This window comes from Haemaphysalis longicornis, unplaced genomic scaffold (assembly GCF_048455015.1).
Source record: "Haemaphysalis longicornis isolate Haplotype H1 unplaced genomic scaffold, Haemaphysalis longicornis Haplotype H1 scaffold_13, whole genome shotgun sequence".
In the NCBI taxonomy this organism is placed as follows: Eukaryota; Metazoa; Arthropoda; class Arachnida; order Ixodida; family Ixodidae; genus Haemaphysalis; species Haemaphysalis longicornis.
In genome coordinates, this window is record NW_027526233.1 from 49,574,137 (window position 1) to 49,585,993 (window position 11,857).

The following is an 11,857-nucleotide window of genomic DNA, read 5'->3' on the forward strand; positions in this document are numbered from 1 at the left end:
TGTGGCCAGTGAAAGAATTTGTGGATAATGCATAAGCTGGCAATGACGCAGCGCGAATGAAGAGTCGGGAGGGAGAGGGATAGCTTGAGCGTGGTGACACTGATATGGTTGGAATATTGTGAGGTGATAAAACGTGCCTCACGGTTTTGAATGGATTCAATCTTGAAGGTTAGATATTTTTTAATGGATGCCAGATGGCTGAGGGGTATTCCAGGTTTGGTCGCACGAAGGTTAGGTAAGCAAGTTTTTTAATTAAAGGTGAAGGAAGTTTTAGATTGCGCTGAAGGTATCCGAGTATGCGAGAGGCTTCGGAGCAAATTGTATCGATATGCGTCGCCCAAGATAAAGAGGAGGTCACGAGACGCCGAGGTATTTATATGAAATGAGTGAGCTGATTGAAACAGAGTTGGAATGATAGGTGTGCTGAGATGTGACATGTTACCGTGTGAATGACAGTGATTTACGCTTTGTTAATTTTAATGGCATGTGCCATTTGTTACACCAGAAGGAGATGTTGTCTAAGTCAGTTTGCAGGGTGTTATGATCGTTAGTGTCGGCAATAGTTCTGTACAAAACGCAATCATCAGCAAAACATTTCCCCGCATTTCCCCGAGGGGAAGAATGTGAAAGTGCGAATGCATGAGTTGAATTTGCGCGGTTCGGTAATGTTCGCGAAAGAGAGATCACACACACACACACAACTACTAAGAAAGAAAGATGCATTTATTCACAGACACCTATTTGTGTTGACGTTGTACTTGATTGCTAGAGCGGATCTCAGCTTTGAAATTTCGTGTCAGTACTCCTTTAAGCGGGTGCATTAGCCCTTCTCACGCCCGATTCCTGGCCAATCCCCCACGTGGGTATGTGCCATGCACAGACACCTATTTGTGTTGTCGTTGTACTTGATTGCTAGAGCGGATCTCAGCTTTGAAATTTCGTGTCAGTACTCCTTTAAGCGGGTGCATTAGCCCTTCTCACGCCCGATTCCTGGCCAATCTCCCACGTGGGTATGTGCCATGCACAGATACCTATTTGTGTTGTCGTTGTACTTGATTGCTAGAGCGAATCTCAGCTTTGAAATTTCGTGTCAGTACTCCTTTAAGCGGGTGCATTAGCCCTTCTCACGCCCGATTCCTGGCCAATCCCCCACGTGGGTATGTGCCATGTCAGCGGCCAGGCAGCGGGCGCCCATCTCCCCCCGTTGCCAAGGAAGACGAGGAGCGCGCGCACCCGCAGCTGTTGCTATGTGGACGGACGGCGGTCAACGGAATTCAGGGTCGCTTATAAAGTGCATTCGCACTTAAAAGTCTTAGTTTCGATGGGGTCTTTAAGGGCAAGCAATTAATATAAATCAGAAAAAGTAGAGGCGATAGACTTGCCCCCTGCGGGACACCGGATGTTGCGTTAGTTAAATCAAACTTGTGATGATTAGCAGAGGAAAATTGTGTGCGTCCTTTCAGAAAGTGTTCGATCCATGAGAGTAAGTTAAAAGGAATGTTTAAGGTAGATAGTGTAGTGGCATCAGCTTCACCCGCTAACAGCGCCACTATAATCATCACCCCTGAATCCCACAATCATCATCAGCAGCGGTGCTTTCCCGGCTGTACAGTGAACTAGAAGGTTTTGTAGTGGCAAGAGCGAAGCGGGCGTCTATGGGAGGCGCTGTGACGAAAAAAGCTGTCGGCCGCGCGTGGCGCTGCTGTCAGATTCGCGAGGCCAGCCAGGCAGGCTCGACCGGCGAGTTGACTGCTGTCAGGGCGCTTTGCTGCTGTGGCTTTCGATTCTTCTTGTATCTTTTTTCTGTGCTGGAAGAAAATGTTCTCGGTACCACCATGAACAAGAAAAAGAAGACGGATACGCACTGTTTCGCCCCGGGTTGCCGGTCAGGCTACCCCGGCCATCGCGTTGAAAACGGGCGGAAGATTTCGCTCTTTTCGGCACCAAAGGACGAAGACCGACGAAACGTTTGGGAGCGGAACCTCAAGAGGAAAGACAAACCTCTAACGGACACATCCGCGGTTTGTGAAAAACACTTTGCAGACCATTTTGTCGTTCGTGATTATGTCCACATCATCGGCGGCAAGGAGGTACGAATCGCTCGAGGAAAGCCTGGTCTTACTGCAAATGCAGTGCCAACGTTTTTACCTGACCTGCCCGCATACCTTTCCACATCTGTGAAAAAACCAAGGCCCGAGCGAAAGCGCTGCTTAGTTTCTACGTCTGGATCGGCGAAGAAAGTTCGTCTCTCTCGTCGCGATGAGCACGAAGCGAGCTTGCTCGGCGAAGAGAATTCCGACCCGAACACGAGCCCTGCCGAAAACATGCAAGCGAACCCGCTCAAATCAGGTGACTTAAGGGACCTTGCCACCTGCTTAAGTGTTCCAAGGCTGTGGACGAAACTGACCACTCCAGACCTTGATCTCCTTGTGTATGCCACTACACGCACAACAAAACAGCCTTTCAGTGTCTCCCACGAGAAAGTGATCTGTTTCAGCTTAGATAGCAACAGTGACGTTGTGGCAAGCTGTTATCTCGGTGGGAGAGAAAAGAAGTACGGCAAAATCACCTCCCTTCTTGAAGCAACGAACATATTTCAAGAAGTTGACACTGCATTGCTTTGTGCAATCGCTATGAGCAAAGACGCTTATGACGGCCTTGCTCAGAACCTGACCGAGAAGATGAAGCGCACCCTTACCCCCGCGAGTGACGGCGTGTTCAGCAAGAACTGTCTTGGAATGGTGACAGTCAAAGGTGTGTGTTAATATTTTTAATAAGAAACGATGTACTTTCTGTTCTAGCTAACATAGCCTGCTACTTTTTTTTTTCATAACCTAATGCATATCCTTTGTATTTAAAGCAACCTGCATTAAAGGGAAATAACACTAGTCAAGACCTGTTAGCTATTACCCACTTTGTAATAGCTCTGGAGTTTATTTTCCCTCCAATTATCTGTTAGCCCTTGTTTCCATGTCTTGCAAATAGTTCGAAGTAAGGAAGTGGCTTATTTTATGTTTTACGTTTTTCAGGAACCATCTGTGTTCATTGTCGCTATTTGCGAAAGTCGCTGCTGGCACGGAAGTCCAAGTTGAAGAAGAAACGTGTCACGCATAACTTGTCTCACAAGCTGCGAGTGGCCAATCAGAAGACAAAGCGAATTCCTTCACGCTTATGTACCCTGGCAGGCCAAGTACGAGCCATGAAAGAAGAAAACTCCAGGCTAAGTGACGAGACTTTCCTTGGCCGAATTAAAGAACTCCCCCCAAAGCAGCAAGAGGCAGCTCTACACATGTTCAAGGCTGCGAAGAGGAAGAGTGTTAGAGGGATGAGGTACTCGAAGGAGTGGATTTTGGAATGCCTCATCATGCGCATGAAAGGGCCAAAGCTTTACGAGGATATGCGGAGGCAGAAAGTTCTTGTTTTGCCGAGCAAGGTTACTCTTCAGAAGTATCTCAGGTCGTACAGGACGGGATTTGGCTTTAATGCCAAAGTGATGAGCATGCTCAAGCAGAAAGCGTCTTCCATGGATGCCTTCAAAAGGCACGGAGGGCTCATCGTTGACGAAATGAAACTGTCCGAGAATCTGTCAGTCTCATCGTCAGGGCACATACAAGGCTTCGTGGACATGGGCCAGTTCACCCCCAGCAGTGACAAGCATAAAGTGGCTGACCATGGGATGGTCATAATGTTTGTGCCGTTCACTGGCAAGTGGACCCAAATACTTGCTTCTTTTGCCACGCAGGGCAACATGAAAGGAAATTTGCTCTCGAAAGTGATGCTGGAGGCAGTGATTCTAGCGGAAAAGGCTGGGCTATTTGTTGATTTCATAACATCCGACGGTGCGACCTGGAATCGAAACATGTGGTCCACGATGGGCATTTACGCGACTGCATCTAGCACAAAATGCAAAGTGCAACACCCAGTGGACAACAAGCGGTCACTTCATTTCATTTCTGACTTCCCACATCTTGTCAAATGCATCAGGAATGGGCTACTCCAAGCAGACTTCACCACTCCAACAGGACCAGTAAGTACAAAAATTTATGCCTTTATCAATATGAGAATCTTTTTATCCCCAGGAAACATAAAAACACAGCACTGCAGTGTCTTATGAAGCATTTTGTTTTTCCATGCAGGTATCGCTTCGTCCTGTAAAAGAGGCTTTGAAACTTGATGGCTCGAACGTGACTCTTCAAGCCATGCCCGGTATCACAACCCGCCACACTCAGCCCAACAACTTTGAGAAAATGAGGGTTACCTACGCCTTCCAACTCTTCAGTGACACGGTTCTAAATGGCCTTCGTCTCTACAAAAATGATGTTGAGGCCAAATGCGGGAGCATCCAGCCTGTCTTGACCTTTTTCGGGTAAGTTTATTGCCTCAAGTACTGCTCCACATGTATACAAGCTGTTAGGAGCATACTTATATTTCACTTTTTTGTTTTTATTTACCTTTCGCTGCAAATGAACCTTCCAACCTCTTGGCTAACTGTTTTAAAATCTTATTGTGTGCTCTATGCATTTCAGCATGATGAGAGACCTTATCGAGATAATGTCATCTCGATTCCCCGCCGAGGCTCTTCGTCCGGACTCAGCTGCCGTGGATAAGCTGCTGTAATTTCTAGCCTACCTTGTTGAATGGGAGGTTTATGTAGCAGAAAACTTGCGTCAAGCGAAAAACGAAGGCCGAGCCGAAAAGCGAAGCCGCTTTTTGTCCGAGTCTACCGCAGTTGGATTGAGGGTCACCATTGCAAGTGTCCTGTCGCTGCTGGACTACCTGAGCCAACAACTCGCGTACAAGTTCATCATGACATCAAGGCTGAGCCAGGACCCAGCTGAGAACTTTTTTGGCATTGCACGGCAGTCGTCAGGCTGTAATACTCACCCCACACCCCAGCAGTTTTTGATTACAGTTTCTTGCTTGAGTTTTTACAGCCTTGCCAAATCTGTGTCACACGGGAATGCAGAGCCAGGCATTTTGACTGCACTGCTTGGGGCTGATGCTGCCGGTGGGGATGACCGTAACAAACAGTTTCTGCTGGACCAGCTGATTGCTGATGGGGATCTTTGCAGTGCTGAACTGGCATTGAACAGCATTGAGAAAGCTGCACCAGATCATGTTGCTTGTGTGTCTGCCAAAAGTGATGAGCGGCTAATTTTTTACGTTGCTGGATATGTAGCACGGAAGTTCTTGGCCAAAACCAGCTGTGATGCTTGTAAAAACGTTCTGCTTGCAGACAAAAACGACATCAAAAACCTTCAAGCTGCTCAGCTAACACAGCTAAAGGATAATGGCGGCCTGCTGTACCCGTCGGGTTTCCTATTTAGGTTCCTAAAAAACCTGGAGAACCTTTTCACGGGTTGCTTCAGTGCACAAGAGCTTCATCACGAAAGCATCATGGATGTAATTTGGCTAATCAAATCCCGACCACAGGACCGTGTTAGATGTACTGACCACGCTGAAATGCTTACTGCTAAGATGGTGGCATTTTTCATTACCACTCGGCTGCACTTTTTCGTAAAATCACTCAACCGAGCCAGGATGCAGAAGCGGGAAACGGCAAAATACCTGAAACTTAGCCGCTGTACATAGACTGCTCTTGCCCCCATTTCGGCATTCATATGTCTGCAGGGGAACCGTGTTTGTTTATCCATTTTCTCTGTGCCATTCTTGTATTTTTATGCGTACTGTTGTCATAACTTACTGTGCAATAATTCTGTGCTTTTGCAGAATTCATTTGAAGTGTGTCTGTTACAAACGCCTAGTTCTTTGCAATTTAACAGTTTTATTTGTCATCAAGACCCTCTTAATGTATTTCTGGTATTTTTACTTCACTACGTGTAAGGTAGAGTGCTTGTTTGATGTATTGAACTTCTGAGAATTGTTTTTTTTTGTTATCTAGTGAGCTATTTCTGTTCGACATTTTATTTTTTCATAGTCACATCGTTGTTTGTCATTGTATAAATTTTTAAAGTATAGCTTTATGTTAAAATGTTTTTAATGTGAAAGCCTTAGATCTCTGTTTCATGGAATACATGAGGTACTCAACATCATTGTAAGGTCCACAAAATTGTACAGAACATTGGAGTGCTAGCCGTGAAGGGAGCACTGCAGCAGAAGGGTTGGAGGAGGGCTAGAATGCTAAATAGCAGTGCAAGAGGGGAGGTCGCTGCCACGTGCAATATGAGCTGCCTTTAGAGCTGAAGATATTGACGGGTGTGAACAGGAGGCTTCTGGTGTTGGTGAGCCAGGATAACAAGCTTTGGAGGATGCTGTCTATTGTGCTATTCAAGTGGTGATGGGAACTTTCGCAAAGTTCAACAGAAAGTTCAAGAACACATTAACAGAACTTTCAACTAAACTTTCACCGTCACATTTTTGGAAAGTTCTATATGCACCCCCGTAATTGTTAAAACGTTCCTAGTATGTTTACTGTGATAAGTGAAAAGTAGACTGCCCGTTTCATTTATTGCAGTCGTAATGGCAATTCGTGCAACCTGGCAAGCCGTTTTAATTTTGCACCTGATTTGTTCATAGCCGCACCATTGTCTTTCAGATTTCCTTTGAAATATTTTAAGTATATGTGTATGTTCCTGTCTTTTTTTTGTTGTGTGAAAAGTAGACTGCCTGTGTCATGCATTGTACTGTACTTGTGATCAGTTTTTGCTTTCTAGCTGGTTATTTTTGTTTGACATCTCACTTGATTAGTTCATTTGGCATGTAGTTACAACCTAAATAAATGTTGTATCAAGTGTTGCCGAAATATTTCTTTCATTTGCCATTTTGTCACACAGCCTCTTCTTTATAATAACTATTCTCCTGGCTAAAATACTGTGGGACTCCAAGTGCTGAAAGCGGTGCTGACAGGGCTATCTGTTCGGTCTACAAACTAGTGTAGTCGTGCAAAAGTTGTCCGCATGTGAACCAACAGCAAGAAGTCCTGCTCTACTGAAAAACGAGTACCGCTTACGGCACACATTCGAAATGGAATGCAGTCCATAATACACCAGAAGGCCGATAATCGAGACAAACATTGCGGTTCGAGCCACTAAATTGCTACTCTGGTCAAGGGCGTCACCAGTCGTGGCACGATAATGACAAAGAATTCATATCAGATATCCGTGATTTGAAGCTGAGGTGCTCTGAAAAAACACGAGGCTTATTACAAAAAAAAAAAAAAAAAAGCCCGTCCGACGCTACGCTGCGAAGTCGACGGGAGCTGCACATGATGCTGCTCTTCACAGTGAAGCACAGGCTCGCAAAGCGTTCAGTACATAATCTTAGCACGCAAAACCGTTCGCCAGGTTAGTCGATTGTAGCTGCCCATTTTTTTAAAGTGCGATGCAACGGAGAAAGGAAGGGAAGAAGCTTGCGCAGCTGTTCGAAAGATGCCCAAATCCCCGCTGCAGCACCTCGCGATAACTACGCCAGCGCCGCCCGCGGCCGGCAGCTTCCTGAGCCTCACGAGCAGGGGGGCGCTTTTGCCAATACAAAGTATTCTAGTTCACTGTACCGGCTGCGTGAGCAGTGCCAGGCGCCACGAAGTTCGAACACGACCGAGCGCCTGGGCGGCCCCGTGCCTGCACCGCTCCCACTCCTGGCCGGGCCTACGCTCTCAATAAAATGAAGGAGACCACCGCACCCTACCGAGTCTGCTTCCTACAAGGGGGGGGGGGGGCGACAAAAGGACAAAAGAACATGAGCAAAAAACTAGACACAGGGTAGCACGAGCATGAAGAAGGCTGCATAATTAAATGTAGAAGGTGTGTCCACGGTCAAGGTCCTTGAACAGTCCACGTCGTCAGCTTAAGGGCTTAACGTAGAGCATTGTAGCCTCCGGTGGTCTGGGCTGAGAGTGTAGCAGCAGACGATCTTTTCCACAAAACGGGCAGTCCCATCTCAGTCAGCCGCCGCTATCCACATCAATGCAGATGAGAGGATGGGTCTGGAAGGGCGGGCGTTTAAAGCGCAGTGTTTCAACCTGCGAGTGTGCCGGTGAAAGGCGGCAGAGGGCAAGCGAAGTGGGGCTCCATACTGCCGACGTCCAGGTCACCAATTAATGTAGGCGCCGATGTGGTTGTACTGGTGACCCAACATTTATTTACAGAGGAGGATTTGAAGGTAGAAGAAGCCCCGCGAGTCGGGGAGTGCCCGTGGAATGCCACCGAGCAGCGCAGAGGCCTGGGTGTTCTCTTTCGTTGCGGGTGGCTTATCGTGCGTGTCGTGGCCACGCGCTGCTGACGCTGGCACAGCGACCCATGGTGATGATAGTGGGCGCATGCTTTGACGACGAAGAGGCCGTTGTAATAGTTTATCAAGTAAATGGTTATGGCTAACACGGTAGAAGGCTTTTGAGAAGTCTAAAAGACAACGTCTACTTGAAGGTTATTGTCCATTTGTTATATGTCGTGGGTGAATTCTGAAAGCTGTGTTTGACATGAGTAGTGTTTGCGAAAGCCGTGCTGGTGCGGGTAAAAATAATTAAAAGATTGCAGGTAAGCCATTTGAATAGACGTAAGATGTGTTCAAATAGTTTGGAAGGAATACTCGATACGGAAATAGGGCGGTAGTTGGTTGGTAGTGAGCAGTTACCAGATCTGAAAATAGGCACAATCTGCACAGTGTTCCAATAGTCTGGTACGACCCCTGATTGTAATGACTGAGTAAATAATAAATAGAGGATTAGGCATGGGAAGTATGCGGTGTTTTTTAACAGTTTGCTGTTAATCGTTTCCTAGCCTGCCGACACTGCTAGCTTCTGATTAAGAATACAGTTGGGTATTCCGTCAGAGCTGATCAGTATAACTGCGAAGGTGTCGCATGAAGAGGTTCTGGCTGTGGGATGGTTTCGGAGCTACAGGTAAACACGGGGGTAAATTAATTGTTCCGGAGGGTGGCACATCGATTGCTGTGTATGGGTTCACCATCAGCAATTGTTAGTTGGAGTTGTTGTGGACTTTGGTGATAGAATGCGGCAAAATTTGTTAGGATTCGTTTAAGAATAGATAGTAGATCAGAAGAAAAAAATTGTTTTTTGCTTCAGTAAGTGCTGTGATGTACTGTTTGGCGCACGTGTGGTATTTTTTCAATGTGACCGGGTTGTGTTTTAATTCTATAGTGTGTAGACGTTTGTTTCGCTTTAGAATGGATATCAGTTGCCTACTGAACAACGGATTGTTCGAGCCGCAGGTTACGGTTAGCGTTGGTATGAATTTGTTCTGTAATTCGAGAAGTTCGTTTTTATACAACACCGAATTAGCATTGACGGAGCGGGCTAAATATGAGTTACAAAAGTCGCCGTAAAACTAGCAAGCTCATCATAATGGCATCATAGTTCCCTTTGTTAAAATTCGTTATTCTGTTTTGGCTGGGAGTTTCTTTCCGAATGGCAGTGCGATGCTAATACGGAGTAAATCTTGGTCACTCAAACCGGGCAATGATGTCACGCTTGGAACGTCGTAGGAGCGGGTCTAGTCTAGCACATCTAGCGTATTGTTACTTCTAGTCGAAAGGTTATTACTTGTTGAAGGTTGAAATCCTGTGAGAGGTTGACAAAATGGTTCTCTTCATTGGAAGGGGATCTGATTGGCACGGAGAGCTGGGGCAAATAATGTAATAGAAATTAAAGTATCCGAAAAAGAAGATAGGAGCATCGGGATGCGTCTTAGAGATAGCGGTTAGGGAGGGGCTGAACAGGTCGCAAAATGTCCGTTCACTGTCAGGCGGTCTGTAGGATACGCCGATAATGGTTTTTACTCCGTGGAAATGAATTTGTACCTAGGTTAGTTCGATTGTGTCGTCGTGATATACAAGTGACGATTGTATGGTATTTTTTACAGCGATCAGAATGCCTCCTCCTCTACGACCGATTCGGTCGCAGCGATACAGAGTGAAGTTTGGATTAAGCGGAAATATTTCGCGTTCGAGAATGACATCATGAAGCCGCGTTTCAGTTAAGATGACTATGCCTGCATTAGCATCACGTATGAAACTTTCTAAATGGCCGCGCTTTGGTATTAGACTGTGTATATTAGTGAATGCAATGGTTAGGTTAAAGTATGACAAATGCCGAGGGGTGTCGTTATGGTTGGGAGGGGGGGGGCAAATCACGTCATTTACTGTCTCCGGTAGGGTTAGTGGTTGAATCATCGATTTCTGTTAGATTTTCAAGTGGTCTCGTAAATTGTAGGGCGGAGTCAGAGGCGGCATCGTAATAATAGCATTTTTCGCCAACATGCAGGCTGTCGAGACGAAGTGTACATGCACAATGCGCCGGCATGATGAATTTGAGAAGCTTTGCGCGAGCAAGACGGGTTGCAGAGGCAAAGCACACTCTTATCGTAAAGTTTGTGTTTTTTAGTTTGGCGCCGCAAGAAAGTATTCCCTCGTTGGTCTTAAAGTTCATAATATAACTATTGTGGGCCGCTTTTTTTCAGAGGAATGTGTTGCGGTGCGATGGGCTTGCTCAATACTGTTCGGGAAGATTTCAAAGCACAGGTTTTTTGGCAGAACGCCAAAACTTTATCCTCAAAGTCTTTCCAGGTTTTCTTGTCATTATCGTCGATTCCAAGGAAACGTACATTGTTTCTGCGCACTCCGTTGCTCACATCAGCACTTGCAGCCTTGAGAGCTGCAATGTCTTGTTGTAGATTGCCTGATTCTTCAGTGATGGGTGCGAGGTCAGGATGTCGGTGATGAGCCCCAATCTTAGACACCATGCAGGACAGCATTGATATTATACGCCTCGAGCTCTGCGATCGCTGCGCCGCCTGCCACCGCTTCTCCGCGGAGTTGACGGGATTAGCGCTGCGTGGCCTATAGGGGCTCATGCAGTGTTTTGGTTCTCAGTCGCTTTTTTGCCCTTCCAAGCGCTAAAAAAACTTATGGTGGTGGTGACATCTGTAGTAAACATTACGTTTAGGTCACTTCAAAAGCCGCTGCGTCTTGGTAGGCTGCTCAAACACTAACAATCGCTATCCGGGAAAGCGGCTCTGCGTCCTTCTCGGCCGCTGTTACGGGCGCCGGCGAATTGCAGCAGCATACCACCACGGTCACCTCCGAATACGTCCGGCACAAGTGAATTTCACTGTCTCCTCTTTTATACCTAATACTGCACACTGAGAGGTGTGTTTTGTTTTGTAGCGCGGAGAACGAATGCGGCCTCATTACGAATATATACGTCGTAGAAAAATATATTTCGGAGATGCGATTACCCAATGCCTCATAATAACATGTGCCTTTTATAAGAATATAAGCCACGCGAAAATGTTAATTATATTCCAAGGCTCTGCGTCGTGAAAGATGAGCACTCATGCCTTATAGCAAGAACCAAGAAAAGTGTATTAAACCACTGAAAAAAAAATGGTCTGCAAGTCCGGAAAAAAACAAAAGAGCTCGTACAGAAATGGAAAAAAACTCAGTGCAGCTTCTGAAATGCTAAAGACGTTCGTATAAACTTAAGCCGGGTAGGACTTACGAGGCCAACTAGTGTGCGAAATGCACTGATATTTCGCGAGACATGGGGACGGGGACGCTTACGTATCGTTGTGTACGACTGCGGGGCAAAATCAAGGAAATAACGTTTTAGTAATCACACACACAAGCTACTCGTTCACGTCACTCTAGTTTTTAGACTTCAAGTAACAGCTGATCCCTCGGCGAACGCAGTTTTTGAGGTATACAAGTTCAAAACTGATAAAAGGTGTTAGAAGAGGGGGATATCTTATAAGGCCTTCTGATTTCCGTTTATGCTAGATTCTGCAGGCTCCCTGCGTCATATGACTATGCTTCGAAGAAACGTTTAGTCCCGAACTGGCATAACTGTCGAAGCTCTTCTCCGGCCTGCTCGCGGAGGATC

The 11,857-nt window shown here is 46.3% G+C and overlaps 1 protein-coding gene across 1 annotated transcript; it reads left to right on the forward strand.

The window, feature by feature from the left end:
• Positions 1–1,737: 1,737 nt before the first annotated feature.
• LOC144164058 (uncharacterized) lies at positions 1,738–6,076 on the forward strand. The gene is made up of 4 exons (XM_077694641.1): positions 1,738–2,754; positions 3,030–4,027; positions 4,137–4,366; positions 4,527–6,076. Exons 1-4 carry the CDS (start codon positions 1,836–1,838, stop codon positions 4,615–4,617), a joined length of 2,238 nt encoding a protein of 745 aa, XP_077550767.1. The 5' UTR covers positions 1,738–1,835; the 3' UTR covers positions 4,618–6,076.
• The last annotated feature ends 5,781 nt before the right edge of the window (positions 6,077–11,857 follow it).

What these genes read in the sequence shown, in the direction of transcription:
- LOC144164058 (XM_077694641.1), top strand. Translation starts at nt 1,836, where the DNA reads ATGAACAAGAAAAAGAAGACGGATACGCACTGTTTCGCCCCGGGTTGC. An exon ending in TCACCACTCCAACAGGACCA is followed by an intron (nt 4,028 to 4,136) that starts GTAAGTACAAAA and finishes TTTTCCATGCAG; the next exon opens with GTATCGCTTCGTCCTGTAAA. An exon ending in CCTGTCTTGACCTTTTTCGG is followed by an intron (nt 4,367 to 4,526) that starts GTAAGTTTATTG and finishes TATGCATTTCAG; the next exon opens with CATGATGAGAGACCTTATCG.